At 45.1% G+C, this 19,796-nt stretch overlaps 2 protein-coding genes across 3 annotated transcripts in view; one reads left to right on the plus strand and one right to left on the minus strand.

Annotated features, from left to right (window-relative positions):
• SNRPF (small nuclear ribonucleoprotein polypeptide F) overlaps positions 1–19,796 on the plus strand; it is a 1,022,948-nt gene that overhangs the window by 287,664 nt on the left and 715,488 nt on the right. The window lies entirely within an intron of this gene.
• CCDC38 (coiled-coil domain containing 38) overlaps positions 1–19,796 on the minus strand; it is a 2,358,499-nt gene that overhangs the window by 123,486 nt on the left and 2,215,217 nt on the right. The window contains exons 12-13 of the mRNA XM_086919075.1: positions 17,182–17,384; positions 14,195–14,288 (exon numbers count right to left, since the gene is read on the minus strand). Of these exons, the coding sequence (XP_086775201.1) occupies positions 14,195–14,288; positions 17,182–17,384 (297 nt within the window). The remainder of the gene's footprint in view (positions 1–14,194; positions 14,289–17,181; positions 17,385–19,796) is intronic.

The raw sequence follows: 19,796 nt of genomic DNA on the forward strand, positions 1-19,796 counted from the left end.
TACACTGAAATGCGCTAGACTAACGCTTTGGGCCCTAATACGTGGTACTTGTCAGGACTGTTTGCCGCCCTCCCTCTTTTGCCGCCCTAGGCGACCGCCTAGTCTTGCCTAATGGCAGAAACGGCCCTGGGCAGAAACACCCCCGAGACTGTCCTCGTCCGTCTATGCCACACCCAGAGCAGACTTCACCCTGACACCAAGCGAAGAGGCGGCGCTTCCATCACCATCTCTCCCACCTTTGGAGCGCACAGATCACCTCACTCGCCAAGAGCGCTCACAAACATTACACGCTGTCCTGACACGCCAGTCAATGTAAATTAATTTTTAAGAAAAAAAAACATTTACCTAGCGCAGTAATAAACAAGACTACCTGAACGTGAATTTTGCCTCGAGTGGCACATTCAGGTATTCTTGTTTCTCTGCCATCAGCCGTTTACCAGTGCTCGGAGCTATATTTATCTAAAGCATTCACATGGCTCAATATGCTAAATAAATAATATTTTATAGTGTGGGGCCCACGGCTGCAGCTCTTCCTCCGCTGCTGCTGGCTTTTAACTTTAAAAAAGATTTATTTTGCTGCAAAAGTAAAAAGCCAGTCGCTACGGAGGAAGAGCTGCAGCCGTGGGCCCCACACTATAAAATATTATTTAGCATATTGAGCCATGTGAATGTTTTAGATAAATATTGACCATAATGATTAGAATCACGATACAAAGTGAAAATAATCACTGACACTTACCAGGACGGACAGCCTTCATTAATCCTAGAGGAGACATGCTGCGCAACACGCTGCTTTCTTCGGTCGTTGGCTGATGAGAAGCCCTGCAGCTGCGCAGTTCAGGGCGGGCCGCGTTAAAAAAAACAATGCTTATTGGTCCGAATGTGGGGTGGGCACACACTTGAAGATTCGTCAAGGAGGGATGGGGCGGGCTATTAATATATTTTGCAATCGTTCATTGGTAGCTCATGAGCGATTGCAAAATGTGGTGTGACAGTGATCTACGCCAAGGCAGGGACCCAGGAAGTTTGATTTTCTGGCGGTAATATGTGGCATGTAAAAAAGCAGGCGCAAAGCAGCTGCATCCAATTTGAAATGATTTTACCAGCATGTATTCACTGGCAATATCAGCTCTTCACGGGGGAGGCTCGGACCCTACTCGGAGTTTTGTGAGCAGCTCGCAGCCAATGTATACCCATATTTTATGTTGATCAGAGGCAAGAGTGTAGACCCGGCCCTGGGAAAAAAAGTGCCGGTGCTAAGCACCGGCACAAATTGGTTATTGGGGTCGCGTTCAAGCACGCAAGGAACTGTATTTCACGGCGCTCTCCCGTACAGCGATTAGTTGGCGGAGGTGGTCACGTACAAAACAAGTCAGGTCCCGGGCCGCGCTGTGATTGGCTGACGTCACGGGGGTGTCCCGGGCCAGCAGCCAATCACAGCGCGGCCCGGGAATGACGTCACGGGGGTGTCCTGGGCCGGCAGCCAATCGCAGCGCGGCCCGGGACAAAGGGGCGGGGCTTAAAAAAAGCCCGAGAAACGCCCCCGAATCGCGTTTTCTCTGAGAAAGCGTGATAGACAGCCTCTGTCTTCCAATGGCTAGCCTCCATTTATGGAGCTAGCCAATTGGAAACAGAGGCGGTTCTAACCTCACTACTGAAGACAAAAGATTTCGACTGGGAGGGGCTTCGCCCCTCGCCAAAAGTCGAAACCTAAAAAGGAGAAACACGTAGTGGTGACGCAACAGCATGAGCGAATAGGAAGGCAGAGACCATAGTAGAAGTAGCTTGAACCAAGGACACACTCCCACTTAGACAAGCATTAGAAATGCAATAGGTCTCGCAGCATTAGAGTTAGTGCTTTTAGAATTGTTTATATATTTTTTGTTGTAAATCTTTAGCATTTTATTTTTTTGTAGGCAATGCAAAAGATTTACAAATCAAAAAAGCAAAAAGCAAATGTAAAAGCTTTAACTAAAAATCCTGCGAGACCTATTGCACTGTGTGAGGGTGAGGTGTTGAGGGTGAGTGAGGGTGGGGGTGAGTGAGAAGTTGAGTGTGAGTGAGGTGTTGAGGGTGAGTGAGGTGTTGAGGGTGAGTTTGAGTGAGAGTGAGTGAGGGTGAGGGTGAGAGAGTGTTATTGTGAGTTAGGGTGAGGTGTTGAGGGTGGATGAGGGTGAGGGTGAGGTGTTGAGGATGAGTGAGGATGAGTGAGTGTGAGTGAGGGGTTGAGGGTGAGTGAGGGTGAGTGAGGGTGAGTGAGGGTGACTGAGTGTGAGTGATGGTGAGTCAGGTGTTGAGGGTGAGTGAGGTGCTGAGGGTGAGTGAGGAGTTGAGGGTGATTGATGTTTAGGGTAACTGAGGGTGAGGGTGGATGAGGTGTTGAGGGTGAGGCGTTGAGGGTGAGGTGTTGAGGGTGAGGTGTTGAGGGTGAGGTGTTGAGGGTGAGGTGTTGAGGGTGAGGTGTTGAGGGTGAGGTGTTGAGGGTGAGGTGTTGAGGGTGAGGTGTTGAGGGTGATTGAGTGTGAGTGAGTGAGGGTGAGGTGTTGAGGGTGAGTGAGTGAGGGTGAGGTGTTGAGAGTGAGTGAAGTTGAGGTGTTGAGGGTGAGGATTTGAGGGTGAGGGTGTGAGGTGTTGAGGGTGAGTGTTTAAGGGTGATGGCGAGTGATGTTGAGGGGGTGATGTGTTGAGGGTGTTAGGGTGAGGTGTTGAGGGTGCGTTATTGAGCGTGAGGCTGAGGTGTAGAGTGTGAGTGAGAGTAAGAGTGAGGGCGATTGAGTGTTTTAGTGTTAGTGTGGGCGAGGTATTGAGGGTGAGTGAGGGGAAGGGTGATTGTGGTATTGAGAGTTAGTGAGGGTGAGGTGTTGAGTGTTAGTGATGGTGAGGTGTTGAGACCTATTGTGCACTGCACAGTGTGGGTGAGTGGCGGCTTGCGTGGGTGAGTGGCGGCTTGCGTGGGTGAGTGGCGGCTTGCGTGGGTGAGTGGCGGCTTGCGTGGGTGAGTGGCGGCTTGCGTGGCTGAGTGGCGGCTTGCGTGGATGAGTGGCGGCTTGCGTGGATGAGTGGCGTTGCGTGGATGAGTGGCGTTGCGTGGATGAGTGGCGTTGCGTGGATGAGTGGGGTTGCGTGGATGAGTGGGGTTGCGTGGATGAGTGGGGTTGCGTGGATGAGTGGGGTTGCGTGGATGAGTGGGGTTGCGTGGATGAGTGGGGTTGCGTGGATGAGTGGGGTTGCGTGGGTGAGTGGGGTTGCGTGGGTGAGTGGGGTTGCGTGGGTGAGTGGGGTTGCGTGGGTGAGTGGGGTTGCGTGGGTGAGTGGGGTTGCGTGGGTGAGTGGGGTTGCGTGGGTGAGTGGCGTTGCGTGGGTGAGTGGCGTTGCGTGGGTGAGTGGCGTTGCGTGGGTGAGTGGCGTTGCGTGGGTGAGTGGCGTTGCGTGGATGAGTGGCGTTGCGTGGGTGAGTGGCGTTGCGTGGGTGAGTGGCGTTGCGTGGGTGAGTGGCGTTGCGTGGGTGAGTGGCGTTGCGTGGGTGAGTGAGTGGCGTTGCGTGGATTTGGCTTTGAATTTTTCCCCATGCTCTGAATACACCTTAAATGCTGGCTTAAAATAAAATCAGCAGCCTTCTAAATACTGAGATGTGTCCTGTTTGTAAGCACACAGTTTTTTTGCAGGTCTACCGAGCAAATTTAACCTTCTGGAGTTAAACTGATAGCCCAGGATAACAGTGTTGTCCCCGAAGTATTAGGTCGGGCTAGAGCTTTAAGGAGAGAGGGAGGGAGAGAGAGAATGAGAGTGAATATATGAGAGAGAGAGAGAGCGAGAATGAATGAATTTGTGTTTTTAATGTTGAGGTGCGGTTAGGTCACTCTGCTGTACTCTTTCTGCATTTGGAGTGTGGGAATGACATTTCTGTATTTCCGTTAATAGAAACACGCTCAAGTCGTAGACCTCTTGAATTTCAGTGGCTGTTTGTTATTTTGTACTAGAACACACTTTGTTGCAGTCTGCTGGCTTATTACACACTTTGGCCGTTCAAAGGATTGGAAAGCACTATACTGCAGTAATGTAATACAATTGACGTAATTCATTTAACATCGCTGGCTTGTGAGCACTTTCCACCTTCACCCTCTTGCCGGTGGCCTGCTCGGGTGGCGTGCAGTACAGGAAGAAACAGTTGGCGAAGCAGCTGCCAGCTCACGACTAGGACCCCTCGAAATGCCACGAGTTGTCCCCCGGCGAGGTGAAGCAAATGGAGCAGTTTGTGAGCAAGTACAAGCACGACGTGCTGGGAGTGGGGGATGTCAAGCTCCCAACCGAGGTGGAGGCCCAAGCAGCGGGGAGGGGGAGGAGAATTGCGACACGGCGGGCAGGGGAGGGGGCCGAGAGGGGAGAGCTGGTGATGAAATCAGTGCACAAGGTAGACTAACACAGGGGTGGGGGGCAACACAGGGGCGGCAAGAGAAGCACATGATGAAAGGAAGAAGGCAGAGTGTGAGGAGTGATAGCAGCACGGTGTAGGGGAGAAAAGCTCATGACAGAACAGTAAGCATGGGGAGAAGGACACAAGAGTGAACCACAGAGGGCAGCAGAGGGGGGCATGTGAGGTGAGCATAGGAGGATGAGAGATGAAAAGGACACGCGCTTCAGTGTAGTCACAGCAAAGGATCCCACACGAGCGCGTCTTGCAGGCCACAATACAAAGTTAGAACGAAACATCAGGATGTCAGTGTATTTCACGCAATGCCTGCACGTTGTATCAGTCAGGGGGTGTGTTTCGTCTTACCTTCCTATCCACTCGGGGATCACGTCTGCACGCACCACGACACAGAGAACAGGAATAAAGGACAAAGAGAACAATGACGAGAAAGAGGCTAAGAAGGCGGCAAACAGAGAAAGACAATGGAAAGGAAAAGGTAGGAGACACAGAAAAGAGGGGAAGACACATGAAGCACGAGTAAGAGATAGAGACAAGGTGGGACATGACTGCGCTGCCCTGGTGCGTAGTCCAGCTGTGTGCAGACAGACACTAAGTCACTGCCACGGCAAGATCCTGCGACACCGTGGGTGGATCTAGATGGGCATCGTCCCTCCCACTGGCGAAGGCCTGGGATGTGTGTGTGGCATGATGGCGGGGCGGGAGGGGGGGGGGATATCAAAGAGCCATCCTTAGGCGGCACTGCGAGGGCCCCCACCGAACAGGGGCTTCACCGCCAGACAAGCACGTAGAGGCCGGCATCCAGGGCTCTCCCTGCTACTGCCAAACAACCAGCCTGCAAGGCCCAGCAAGACTGAAATAGAACCGGGGGAGGAGCCCGCTATAAATAGACGGAGCATGCTCGGGGAATAAGGATTGTTCATGCAAACAGGCAGCGAGAGAGAGGGAGAGTCTGTGTGTGTGTGTGCGTGTGTGTGTGTGTGAGAGAGAGAGTGTGAGACACAGGCGAGAACGGTAGAGACGAGCGGGGTAGGTAAGAGGCGAGACAGAGAGAAGAGAAAGGCATCGGAGAGAGGCCCTTCCAGAAGGAGAGAAGAGGAGGAAGAGATTCCGACCGGGTAGAGATGGGAAAAGGGTAAAATAAACAAACAAGAACGTTGCTCACAAGCAGAAGATATGGAAATGTGTGCCAGGGGACTGCTTAAATAAGATGCTTTGTATGTGTAAATGTATGTGCTGTTTCGAAATGGAATCAAACGTGGACAGAAGGAAATGAGTGTGTACACAGCTCCAACAAGCCGGAGGGAAGAGAGGGGAGGGGGGAGGAGAAATGCGACACGGCGGGAAGGGGAGGGGGCGGAGCGGGTCAAATCAACAAACAAGCCGGAGGGAAGAGAGGGGAGGGGGGAGGAGAAATGCGACACGGCGGGAAGGGGAGGGGGCGGAACAGGGGAGGGGGCGGAACGGGGGAGGGGGCGGAGAGGGGACATGCACGCGCCCGTGACTTTTAAGGTCAATGCGCATGCGCATAAGCTTAATGCGCATGCGCATTGACCTTAAAAGTCACGGGCACTGCAAGGAATCGCCACGATTCCTTGCAGTGCAGATAAAGTGTGGATAACTCGCAATACTCTCGCCTTGCTCGATGCGCATGCGCATCGACAGGCGAGACCTAAAAAAGAAAGGCGGTGATAGCGCGTAATTAGGACCAATCAGTGAACGCAACACGTAAGCTAAATAGGAGGCATACACTCGAATGTCTGGCAGATTGTAACGACACGAGACACCCAGATGCTGAAAGTTTTATCGCCATTCCTTAGGTGAGGCGGGCTGATATTGAGGACGGGGGGAGACTGACATGCCAGAAACCCTTAATAGTTGTAGTGGGGCAGTTGATAACACATGTCCCTTTGTGGTTTTCCTTTAAGGACTGTAACTGCCATTATGAAAGCTGACATCTGATATTGACCAGTTGAGAGCCCTAAGTACAGAATATCTTTCCATAAATAAATAATAAAAAGGGCGTTGAGTGATAAAGATAATAGTGGTTAGAATCGCAATTGACAATAGATTATATACTTTTTTTCAGAGCGATACAGAGCAGGAGCCACAATTGAAACACGTGGGCGGCACAGCCGGATTTAACAGGCAGGCAGAACCCGCAGTACCCCTTGTATCAATTTGAAATAACAAGTTGAGAGAATTAAAACAAGGTACAATGGGCAAAAAAATAAGAAATAGTAAATATTAAAGAAGCCATTATAATAGGTAAACATCTAGTCTTATTAAAGGAAGCTTTATATATTTCTGTGTTTCCCCTTGCATTAGATCAAGCGATGCATAACTTAACACACAAACAATACGCCTAATTAGTGAGACACCAAAAAAAGTGAAGGAGAAAACAGAACACTCCAAAGATACAAGGTATCCTACTATATATTATGCTCAATTGTTGACATTGAGTGAAGTCTAAATGAAGGGGTAGGAACAGAGCTAGAACAATAGATCCCCAGGATAGATCCAGGAGGGATGGGACGTTAAGAGCCAAGACCAAAAAATTAAGGGGAGTAACATCATGGGAAAGACATCAGGTTAGGTCCATGACACATCCCCATACTTGAAATGCTTATTAAGCAAGACATAGGAAAGGGAATTGTATTGTTAATTTGATATGCATACAATGGATCCCTTGATTCTATACTAGAATATTTGCTGTATGTAGTGATGAAAATATCAAATTGTATAGATATAGAACAATGTTTTTTTGTGGTAATGTCGGTATCGTAGAAACATGCACTTATTCCTGTATAGACAATGTGAAGAAATAAGGGCACAGGATAGGAAGTTGTAATGTTAAGTCGATATGTACAGAATGTATTAGTTGATGTTATATATATATATATCAGTTTTATGTAGGGAGGAAAGTATTTTATTATACGGAGAGATATTGGTTGTTTTGAAAAAGATGGTGCAGTAAACAGAAAACCATTGAAACGCGTCGACGCAACAAAGGGTGCAATCCAAAGGATCAACACAATTGTGTTAAATACAGATTGAAGCAATGTATTAACCATAGTGGCTCCAAATTTTTATGATGCACTTCAGGATTTGACTAGTTTTTGTGTCTTACCTCTTTTGTCTGTCTCGATTATGCTGGTCATAATATTTATATGGAATTTTTTTGTGAATAACATGTGTTTTATGTATGAGACAGAGACTGATCTAACCAGGTTAACTGTCTAGCCTTTACAAGGTATTTTAACCCCTTCCCTGCTCATGACGAGCTCAGCTCGTCATGCAGTACACTGGTCGTGTGCTTATGACGAGCTGAGCTCGTCATGAAACAATGGAATTCAAAGAGTTCCAGCACAGGAGGGGAATTCCATCAGCAGTGATGTGGTTAATTAAAGGTGTAATGAAATTTTAGCATATTTTTAAAAAAAATAAAGCATTATTGTAAAATACTATGGGCCAGATGTAGTAGCCCTAATACCGGTCGGAAACGGCCGATTTTGGCCGTTTCCGACCGGTATCAGGCTTTTCAGATGTAGGGGGCCTATCGATTCAGTAATTTTACCGATTCGGTAAATATACCGATTCGATAAAATACCGAATCGGTATATTTACCGAATCGGTAAATCCATATGTAGCTGACACTCCTAAGAGTGCCACAGGCCCTTAAGAGTCGGTATTTTACCACACAATCCTATTGTGTGGTAAAATACCGAATTCAGGTGTGCATGCACATCTGTGCATGCACACCTGTGCCATGTGACGCACAGACATGCCCTTAGGGCATGTATGTGTGCCACATGTCACACAATCCTGTACTTGGGGTGCTAGAGGGTGTCAAAGTGACACCCCCTGCACCCTTGCAGGATTCGGTATTTACCGATTTGGTAAATACCGAATTGGTATTTCCCATTGATTCCTATGGGCTTCAAGGCCTATAGGAATCAATGGCAATACCGATTCGGTATTTACCGAATCGGTAAATACCGAATCTGTAAGATTCAGTATTCCTAAATTCAGAATTACCTAAATCTGCCCCCTTCCCATTTACAGACTCTTAAATACCGATTCGGTAAAATTCGGTATTTAACCCGTTAAACGCGCCACAAATTCCGCCCCAGTGCGGGCGTTCCATTGGGCGGGCGGGATCGGAACGTTCAGCGGACGTGCGCAGCACTAGCAAGGTAGTGCACGCGACGTCCACTGAACGTTCGCAGCACTTAAAGGGTTAAGAGTCTGTAAATGGGAATTACCTACATCTAGCCCTATGTGTTTTTTTTATAATTTAGTGCACTGTGAATTATTGTATTCGTTTTACCATTTGACTGTGGGGGTCAGGGGAATCTTGTTTTTTTACTTTTAATAAAAGGACCAAGGTTGAACTATAACCAATCAGACACCTTCACCCTCTAGAACACTCCCAAGAGAGGCTGGGTCCCTCAGATTTTCTACCACATGTCGTGTGAATGGAGTCTCTTAGCGCTCTACTCAAGTTTTTATTCTCTAGAATCTGAGATCTATCCTGACAACTACCATGTCTGATACTTCCAAAAAAAGCCTCTTCAGATCCTGCAAAACCTGTGAAAAGAAAAGGCTGCATGTGGATGGCCTACATAAAGACTGTAGTATAAAGCTTTATTCGATTTTAGAACTGGATAAAATCATAAAAGCAGTCAACATGTTATACAGTTTCATTGTACTTAACATAAAACAAGCTAAAATTGATATTAAACAATTTTGTTACAATTGCCGAATAGAGACTATTATATCTACAAATGAAAAAATAAAAAGATTATAAAGGATTGGGTACCGTGGGTAATGGTATATTTTCAGCACCAGAAGCAATTAGATAGTTTTAAAACTCCAGAGAAAAATATTATAATACAACTTTGGGACTATGGTTGGTCGTAAGAACAACGTATTTTAAAACCATTTTTAAGAAACATTGCAATACTTTTGGCAGTTGATGCAGTTTCTAGATGTTGTAAAGCCAGAAACGTGGGTTGGCATCTCCTTAGACCTTGGGTCAACAAAATTGGCAGTAACCAGCGTTTGCGTGGTAAGTCATAGGACCTACAGAACAGTACTACGTGAATGTTAGATTGTTCCGAGATACCATCGCATGGACACCTAGTAATAGAGGAAGACCAGTCTTGTCTCTTCGGAAATGTGAGCAGGCGAAAGAAAGTATTACATCTAAACCGTGTCAACATATATTTTTCATAGTTGGTCAAGCTATACATTAGATATGGTTGAATACCCTGGTCACATTGAATGCTTAGCAAGTGTTGATTTGAAGCTTTATTAGATTCTTGGGCTAAGCGTAGCTCTCTTAAATGTGACAGACATGTTGTTTTCAGAGACTTTCTTGTGATTCCAGTTAAAAGCAACGGCTCATTAAAATATATAGAAAGATTCAAATCCCTGAAGGTATCATGTACAAAAGACAGCCACTGAATATTTGACCAATTATGTAAGCCCAGACAGTCTAAAATTAAAGCACGAGTTAACGAACATTGTTCTGTTGTCCAAATGCGGTGCCACAATAAAATAGGCTGAAGTTTTATATAATCCGCTATGTAGTCCATACCCAGTTCAATATGGCAACCGTACGTTGGAGAACGCTGTGAGACGGCCAACAAATAACAGATCAAGGTGTTCTCCACCCTCTGCAAAATGTCGACTGGTACATAACCCCATACCCCGGCGCCATAGACGGCTACCCTGTGGCACTTTGCATAGTATATTTGTAAAAGTTATTTTGGGGGGGGCTTCCCTAGTTTGCGTGCAAACATAATTAGGGCAGATGTAGCTCTTAAGAATAGGAGATGCCTGCTAACAATTGCAGGTTTCCAAGATGAAGCACTATCAAATAATATTCCCAAGTAGGGGTATGTTTTAGTGCACTCCAGCCTAGATTCTTCAATAGATATCAGTTTGTTTTTGGATGTCTTTTTCCCAAAGTGCATAACAAAAGTTTTTTTAATATTAACCTTGAGGTCCAATGAGGCCATAAAATTACAGTAGGAGTTTAACTGTTTTTGGAGTTGCACTGGAGTTCGCGCCATATTCACTGCATCATCCGCATAGAGTAACGCGGGAATAGGGCGATGAACAATAGCGAGTAAGTCCTGGCTCCCTTCTAACATGGCCTTCTCAAGCCCGTGTGTATAGAGAGCCAGTACACATCCCTGTCTAACCCCCTTTGTAACAGGGAAGTGATGACTAAGCTCCCCGTTCACTCCAAATCTGACCCTGGCCGTTGCTCCCTGGTACAGCTCACGTAAAAAGCATATTATAGGGAGGTCAACACCCAGTTCTATTAGGATTGATCACAGCTTTGAGTGTGAATAAAGACTGTCTTTATTGCCTATACCTAAGCATGAGCGAATTTTGCGAATCTGGCGTTCGCAAATTTTGCGAATTTGCGAACTCGCAATCCGCAAAATCCGCGAATTCTCGCGAATTTGCGGAGTTTTTGTGTTCGCAAGGATTTCTGCCAGTTCGCGAGGGTTTTGTACCAGTTCGCAATTGCGAACTTACATGTCGTCTCGCAACGGTCGCGATTATGTTGTTTCTACGTCTGGTTCATCATCACAGGTTCCCAGCACCCTCTGTTTCACCCCTGCCACCCTCTGTTTCACCCATGCCACCCTCTGGTACATCAATGCCACCCTCTGGTTCATCATCACTGTAGATTATGGGGGGAAAAAGCAAGCACATCTGCCCTGCTTCAACTGACATGAATTAATTTGGGGTTGATTTATTAATGTGTCACTGTTTTAAAATTCCAGTCTGGCACCTGCTTCCTTATCTGTAATTTGCTTTCTGTTGCAGTGCAATTTTTTTCCAGGACCTTTGTTGCCTACTTGTAGCTATTCTATGAGCCTGCTGTGAGGGTCAGAGCAGGGTCATACAATTGTTGCAACTAGCAACTGAACTCTGGAGGGGCCCCAGTCAGGAAGCACTACAGGGAATGGTTACTAATGATGAGTTTGAACTTTTGAACCTGCTGAATGCTTTCACTTTTGCAAAACTGGTTTTTCTGCAGAACAGCATTACAGCAACTGTAATGCCCCAAACAAGCTTACTTGTGAAAGTTGATTTCTAATCCAAAAGTGATCCAAAGAAAGTCAAAAGGCCTCAAATCCAAAAAAGTGCAGGCAAATGTCAACCTGAGGAGTTATTCTGATAAAAATCATCATTTTCAGAAGGTCTATGCTGCTTGCTAGTGGATTTCTTGTGCAGAATTGCAATTTTTGTAATTTCGCGAGTGCGAGATTGTTGCACCTACATGTTCGCAATTGCGAACTTACACCGCACGCCGCAAAATTGTATCACCAAGAAAAAAAAATCCGCTGCGTGCGAATTTGCGGGTTTTCGGTAAATTCGCGAGCGTTCGCGGATTGCGAATTTACCGAAAATCCGCAAAATTCGCGAGCGGAACGGATTTTCCGCCCATGCTTACCTCTACCCCAACACCAGTTAAAGAAGTAGAACATATGTCACACTTTTTCCTCCAAGGTCTTTAAGTACAGCGAGGGGATGCTCCTTTTGTGGCTAAAGATGGCTAAAACACATCAATGTACCTCTTCTGAGGAAGACAGTGACACATCCATGAGGACACACAAAAGGCCAAGATCCTCTGACCAGGACACATCCAAGAAGAGCAGAAACACCTTAAAAACCCATTATAAAGAGCCTTTGAGAAAGGAGAAAAGAAAACAGATCTCAACAGAGGCGGACTCTTCTGTATCCAGCACTCCATCTGAGAAGACAGGGGAATGTCAGAATTTTTCCTCTACTGAACGGTCGATGGCGAGGCATAAAATTACTCTCAATGTTCAGTCAATAGCAACATCACCGTCGACACGAGTATCGACGGCAATGGTCAACACTGTTTCATTTACGGGACCATCACCGGCGATGACAACTAATACGTCAATACGCTCATCTCGTCGACAAGGATCTTGTTACCCACAAGACGCTGTCAACATCAGCACTAGCAGGACCACACAGTCAATGACATTCCTACTGACGATGATAAATGCATGAATGACGTTTATTTAGCTTTGTATTGTCATTGCAAATTAAGAATATATTTTGGCTATTAATAATGACTACTAAGGTCTGTAATTATATATAAACGACCAGGCGAGATAATGCTCATGTTGCCAAGAGTCAAGAGGTGGTCAAGCACTGATGGGGAAACTGTTTAGACGGAGGTACCACTGGAGAGCAACTTGATCATCTGTTGTTACAAATTGGACAGGTGCTGATATGAAAGTCACTCTGGCATGTGATGAATAGTGAGAGGAGCCACATTTTGAACAATAGGCAAGACTCATCTGTTAGATGTAATGGATCACCAAGGTGGGAGGAAAAGATGAATACTGCTCTCTACTGGCTTGGAATGGAATCTCTGTCTTTACACCAGTCATCTGCAATAGCCTCAACTTCAGGCATGTACACATTGGTACTCAAGGTTTTCATTTCTGGTTCAAAGATCCTCCGGCATATCTTCAATTCTAAAATGTTACTTCTGAAACATATGATTGCAACCCTGATGGATGTCTACATTTTGCTTTTTAAAACCCATAAATGCTATCCTCTTCTGGGTACTTTATTTTTATCAATTGTTTGTTGCACTTTTTCTCTGCAGTTCCTCTCTTGCTGAATATTGGATGTATTGAAAATGATTACTCAGCGTCTTCATTGGGTTTGTTGAGCATTTGTTTGTGAACATTAATGCTTTCCCCTTTCAGAGTATGCACTTCTTGCACCTTCATTCATTTGAACCAGGCTTAGTATTTTTTTCACAGGAAGTCTTGACTGTATACACATTGTTGACACAACCCTGATATAATTATTTTTCCTAATTTTGTGGACTGCCACTTTTCAAGCCCATTGCACTAAATGGGATTTTATTCTGTTTAGAATGTACCCGGTGAAACATAAACACTGGAATGTAATGTTTAAGTCTCCTAAATAGAAATGTGAGTGTCTAATTTGGAAGAAATATACATATTTTCAGTAGAAGCAGAATAATGATAGAATAATGATGAATTTGCTTTGAGATTTTGAGATTGTTAAAAGGTACCAACGTGTCAAACGTATTGTCAACAGACTGGCTTTCGTCGGGTATGCATCTTTAATTACGTATGCAGCTTGCAAGATGCTTATCTCTATAAACAGCTTTTTCTATTACTGGACATAATATCTGGTCATACTAGTGGGCACTCTCACTAAGGTACAAAGAGTCATAATGTTAAAGCCCTACTTCTGCCTATACTTTAACACAGAGATCATATGTGCCTTGTCCTAAATCTGTTCACTAGTTGTCCATCCAAGAGAGCCCACCTTTGACCAGCATACAGTACCTGGCTGTTCAACAAGCCAGGTCCCACCCTGTTACGAAGAATCATTTAGGCCATCAGTGGATTCCATCTAAGTAAGAACGTTACTCAGGGGACAGGCATCAGGATTAAGTACCAGTCCCAATCATAATGGAACAATCTTCTTCAGAGTCTTAAGCACATTAATTTCATCTTAAGTGTTTCATGTTTGAAACTTTATTTTTCATTTAAAATACATGCTAATGGCTTTTAGACCTAGGTTTACTGACTTTGAGTACTTCTGTTTTCTGCTGCAGTAGGTTGTCTTCAAGATTCAAGAACTCCTGCGTTGACACTGACAATGTTATACAATTTCAAAATACCATCAAGTACTTACTTAAGAAAAGGAGATACAAACCGTTATCTTTGGGTCAGCAGTTGCTCTCGCGAGAGCACGTCTTAGTCTTTCTTCCTGGTTTTTCACTTGTTGTTTAAGCTTCTGTTCTCGAACTCTGCAGAATAAGATAGTTTCTGTTTAGAAGTCAGTCATTGAAGTCTGGTACAATGTTTCAAAATATACCATCTGTGAAGTACAACATAACAATACTTTGTGTCCAGATTGCTAGCACAATTACAAGAGATCAGGGATGATTTACAGCTTTACACAATAACCTTCCTAATAACAAGTTATTCGCTCAAATATTTTAGGGTCGATTCATAAAGTCATTTTCAGATGTAAATGTTTGCTTACAGCCAAAATGGCTACATTTGCAGCTGCCAAGAGCGCTGAGAAATCTGATGTATTAAATTCCTTACAAGGGGTGGGAAGGGGAGAAACAAGGTGTGGTTAGCCTTGTAGGTTTGTTTAACACCCACATATTTGTAGGTTTGTTGGCATTCACAAACTGAAATCTTACCCTCTACCACTCTGAAAATAGAGTTTACTCTAGCTAAGGGATTAAGTGACTCCCTTCGTAGACGGAAAAAGGGGTACAGATCAACCCAGATTTGATGGTGGTGTAGGATAATGCCTTTCCAGTGCTTAATTTGTAAAAGTGCCAGGGTCCACATTTTCTTCAGAAGCTTGTGGTCGGCACTAGCGTGTTGTAGTGCCAAATACCAAGGCTGCACACATGAATGTCATTTCACTAAAAGACCTGTGGTAGTGGAAGTGATATCCCACGTTATTTGACCTTATCCTACACACATACACAGGTTTGCCTACACATACACACACAATCACGCATTCACACATTCTCTCCAACGTAAACACTCTCTCATCTGCATGCATGCACACAACATACATTTAAAATACTTTTTTACCTACCTTTGCTGCCAGGAAATGTCATATTCCAGCTAAATGTACTCCATTATTTGTAAGCCTAATAGTGAGAAATATATTATAATAATAAATTGTTCACTATTAGTGTAATTAAAAAATTACAAAAAACAAGGAGATTGGAACCCCAACTGATGGTCAAAAGGACGAGCCTCTGTGTTCCTGGCTCTGATAATGCTAACATTGAGGCCAGGGGTCGCATGGGGCAAGCCGGGGGTCACAGCTGCGACCCCTAAATGACAGCCATGGCTGCGTAGCCTTGAATAGACTTTTCCTGCTTTCTGTACTAGGCCCTAGCAGCGTTCCTTTAACCACAGTTCATTGACGGTGCTTGAAAATCCCAGTAAACCTTTGGTGCGACCTCCCATTACAGTGACCTGGCAGCGCATTGAAGCTCCAGCATTACCTTTCTTTAGCAGTGCCTTATCAGGTTGAAAGACCCTGGGTCCTTGCTGTATCCATACGGCACCCAAATGGTTGTGTATTGGTAATAAAGTACTTCAACTGTGTTGTTTTTTTCCCAGTAGTGCTCCTCTAGTGCACAGTCTTGGACCATGGCCGATTTTTTGTTAATATCAGAGTGTCACTGCATCAGCTTTTGACACATATTGAGAAATGAAAGGCCTGTAGCTTAGAAGAAGACTACCTTGTTTTGTGAATGATCAATCTTTGCCCGTCTTTCACACTCTCACTCTTGAACCCCTTCTTAACTTGGTGGCTCCATGTAATGACCTAGCATGTCTGCCCACTTACAGTCCTTTCTTTACATGGGATCAAAGTCAGCATTCCATGGATGGGTCGTGGGACATTCCATCTGCTGGAATTGTTGTGAGGCACTGGTGGCTCAGGCCAAGCCTACTGCCTTCACGCTCCTGCTGGGCTACTGCTGATGTTCAGCTGCAAAGCCCCACAGCTGTGGAACTCGCTTCCTCTTTCGCTGCGCAGCACTGTCAATTTGTTCCAGTTCAGGAAGAGCCTGAAGACCTGGCTTTTTAATCTTTAGGCTGTTCTTATTGCTTCAGTTTCAGTTCTTTTTCTCATTCTTTTGCTGTGTTGTGTTATTTTTATTCTGAGATGCAGGTGGAAAGCGCCGGGACACTCTTTTCGAGTAGCCGTGCGCTATAAAAGAACGCTGTAACATAACATAACACATAACATCTGATCTTGAGGAACTAGTCCACAGCAGTGCCTTTCCCAGAAGCGGACTTGGAGGAGCGTGAAGGCGGATCTTTACAAAAGGCTTCCTTCTGTCAGTCTCCCCATCGACTGTATCCTTCCAGAAGGCTGTGAACCATGAGTCCTTCAGCCAAGCCTAGCCGCCCCCCGTAGCCAGCACACACTGACTTTGCTTCCACTGAATCAAGGCACTCCACGTATCCTTCTATAGGAAGCCATTGGTTATCCAGAGCTCACCAGGCTGTGCAAAGCAGTGTCCACTAAGGGTACCCACAGGAGCACGCACACAAAGCATGTTCACACTCCTCATACTAACCTTCAGCCCTGTGGTCTAGACATAACCAACCCTTACCTGCCAGTTAACTTTAAAGGGACTCAATCTCGCGCTTTCAAATGATTTATTTTATTCAGCTCTGCTGCACACACATGTTCGCTCTCTGCGCAGGATGTTGAGCCTGGTTATAGCCTCAGTAAGAAACTCAATTTCAACCCAATTCAACTCCAGTTTCTTTGCAGTCAGTTCTGACGTTAGCACAGACAACTTACGATAAAACGACTACAAACCAAGGGGTGGGAAAGGGCAGAGGTGTGGAGGAGAAAAACACCATTGCACTATATTCTCAGTGCTATCACTGTATTCACAGAGCTAAGGCAAGAAGGACATGCTGACCTTTGTGCACTTAAAAACCTAAAAGCCAAGTACGTAATTTACACACAAAAGAGAAACATGGACTCATAAAGGTAGCAGTGACCCACAGAAAGATTTTCTGGTTACGTTGCATTGCAAGGCAAATGGATTAACTTAAAATGTAGATATTCCCACATGATAGGGCATCCGAGCATGGAAGAGGGCCGTACTGACAATACTTCCAAAGATATTAAATGCTTACCTCATTCGTCGTTCTTTCTGTTTTAACTTCTCAGCAGCTGACACTCTATTTCTTGGCAAAGATTCGAATAAATCATGCAGCTGCTGAAGTCGAGTCTCAATCACGGTTAGCATCTGGATAGTACTAAATGTTGCTTGAACTTCACCAATGGCGCTCTGGTACACCTCAGCAACTTTTTTATTAAGCACGTTTAGCAATATGTCCTAGTAAGGGAAAAACGTTGAAAAACATTAACAATGTACATCTGTGTCCCTAAGGAGTTATACTTTTTTATTTCTGATATTGCATCTTCCCTGGAAAAAGTACGCTCATATGTATTGTTAAATATCGGTAATGTTCTTCATGTTCAGTTTAGTCATTTCGGCTAATACCTAAATATTAGCCAGAGAAGACCTCAATCGTGATTAAGGTGAACACTTGAAGAGCTGCCATACCGTGCACCTAATGCCCTGCCTCTTAGTGGGAGGAAGAGGTTCACAAGATCAGTGAATATTTGCAGGTGGAACGGGAGTACAGGGACCCCCTTCCTAAACAAAAACTATTCTGACCATAACAGACACCCTTGCAATAAGTAGCCCTCAGAGCACCAGCAAAGTAGAGAGCAGAAAGGCGCCATTTCTTTAAAAAGATGGTACAATCTGCTCCCTTCCAAGTGAGGCAACGCAGCACAGTATCTTTGATTGCTCCACTGAGTTGTGCCACTTCTTTGTAAATATGACCCTTAGTGAGTGGTTAACCAAAAAGTAGCAAATCTGCCACATAAAAGTAATCCTTGAATGGAAGAAAATGAACTACTTTTTAGAATTCTCAAACAGTCACGGTAGTTGGCTTGGGAAGCTGAAACAGTCTCAGATTTCCAGGCATGCTACTGGCTATCAAACACCCAAAAGGTGATGGGATGACTGCTTGCAAATAGTCTAACCACTAGCAATCCCTCAAAGCAGTGTTTTAACCCCTTGGCTGCGGGCGTTTTCACCTGCTGTGTGGGGGGAGGGGGGCCGCGCACGGCGCAGCCGTGCTCGTCATGAGGCACAGTGGAGCTGCACTCCTGACGAGCTGAGCTCGTCACTACCACACCCGTTTTGGAACGTTCAGCACAGCGGGGAAATTATCCCCGCCTGCGAACGTTCCTACGGCCATGACGAGCTCAGCTCGTCATGAGTGCAGCTCAACCGTGCTTCATGACAAGCTCAGCTCGTCATGAGCATGCAACGGATTAAACCCTTGTTTTGTGCATACTGTGCCACTCTAGACAGAGAGCCTGATTTGGGATTTGGCAGATGCAGTAAAGGCAGACAGTGTGTTGGAATACTTTACTGCCTTTATTCTGCCCACCAAATTTAGTGATGTCAGTCAGCAGCCCGGCCACCATTACTATACATTCGCAGGAACAGGTGTCATAGTGATACCTTTCATTTTCTGAAAGTTGGCCAGACGACTTTGCCAAACATGACGGCTGGAAGTTAAACTTTTCCAAAAACAAACTCGCAAAGCGATAGTTTGTGTTTAAAAAAAAAAGAGAACTATTGATCTACATACCCGTTTTCTCCCATGGTATAGGGGTTATGTAGTAACATTGGGGGATAATATCAACAAGAGGCGATATTTATCGCAAACTTGGTTTAGCACAACTTTTTTTATCACCGTGCATCACCAGAATCTATTGCCGCATTAGTGACGTATTAGCAATACGTCGCTAGCCGGCGATATTTTCCCTCCCAGACAAAAAGAGGCGGCGATAGATTTAGCGTGACGTCGCTAAAGAAACACACCCTAGCGTGAAAAAATTATGGTGGGCCAATCAGCGATAAATATCGCAAGCCAATAGGCCCCAGGCTTTCATTTAGCGCGTTAAGCGACAAAAAAAGCACCCGAAAACGCGAGCGAAACCGGAAAAATTCGAAATTACAATGCAGAACCCCGTAGAAGATGGTGAACAACCTGGGGCAAGTGCAAAGGCCAGAAACAACACCAACAACACCCAGGAAGGCCAGGCAGAGACACAAGGAAAGGCCAAGAGGTAGAGGAACCCCAAGTTCAGTCCTATGGAGAAACAGGCCTTGGTTGAAGAAGTGCCGCAACACCAACAGGAACTCTTCATGATTTCCACTGTCACCTTGGCAAGTAAACAAGCATTTGCAATGCAATAGGTCTCACATTCACGCAAGTTTGAGCTATTGACATTGCGAATGACAATGCCTTTTATTTTTGTTTTCGTTTTTAAAACATAAAAGGCATTGTCATTTGCAATGTCAATAGCTCAAACTTGCGTAAATTGGAGACCTATTGCATTGCAAATTCTTGTTTTTTTTTCTTCTTGGTCAACTTACGTTGAAGTCGGCACCCCCTACCTTACAAATATAGAGTGACTGGTCCCTGTGCTGTTAGTCACAATGTGGTGCAGGACCTGCAATGTCCTTATAAGTGAGCCATCCTTTCATAATGAAAATAAGCCTCTACTGAATGATTTCCCTGTTGCTCAGTCGGGGTGAGCATACTGGCATTCAGCAGTCAGAGACTGGCGCAGACAGGCTTTGCTCTGACAGTTCAAAATCCTTCATCAGGGGTCCACTACAAAATAAAAGACATTGGGCCCAAAATATGTGTTGTCTATG

Source organism: Lissotriton vulgaris, chromosome 1_1 (genome assembly GCF_964263255.1).
Source record: "Lissotriton vulgaris chromosome 1_1, aLisVul1.2, whole genome shotgun sequence".
NCBI classification, from domain to species: domain Eukaryota; kingdom Metazoa; phylum Chordata; class Amphibia; order Caudata; family Salamandridae; genus Lissotriton; species Lissotriton vulgaris.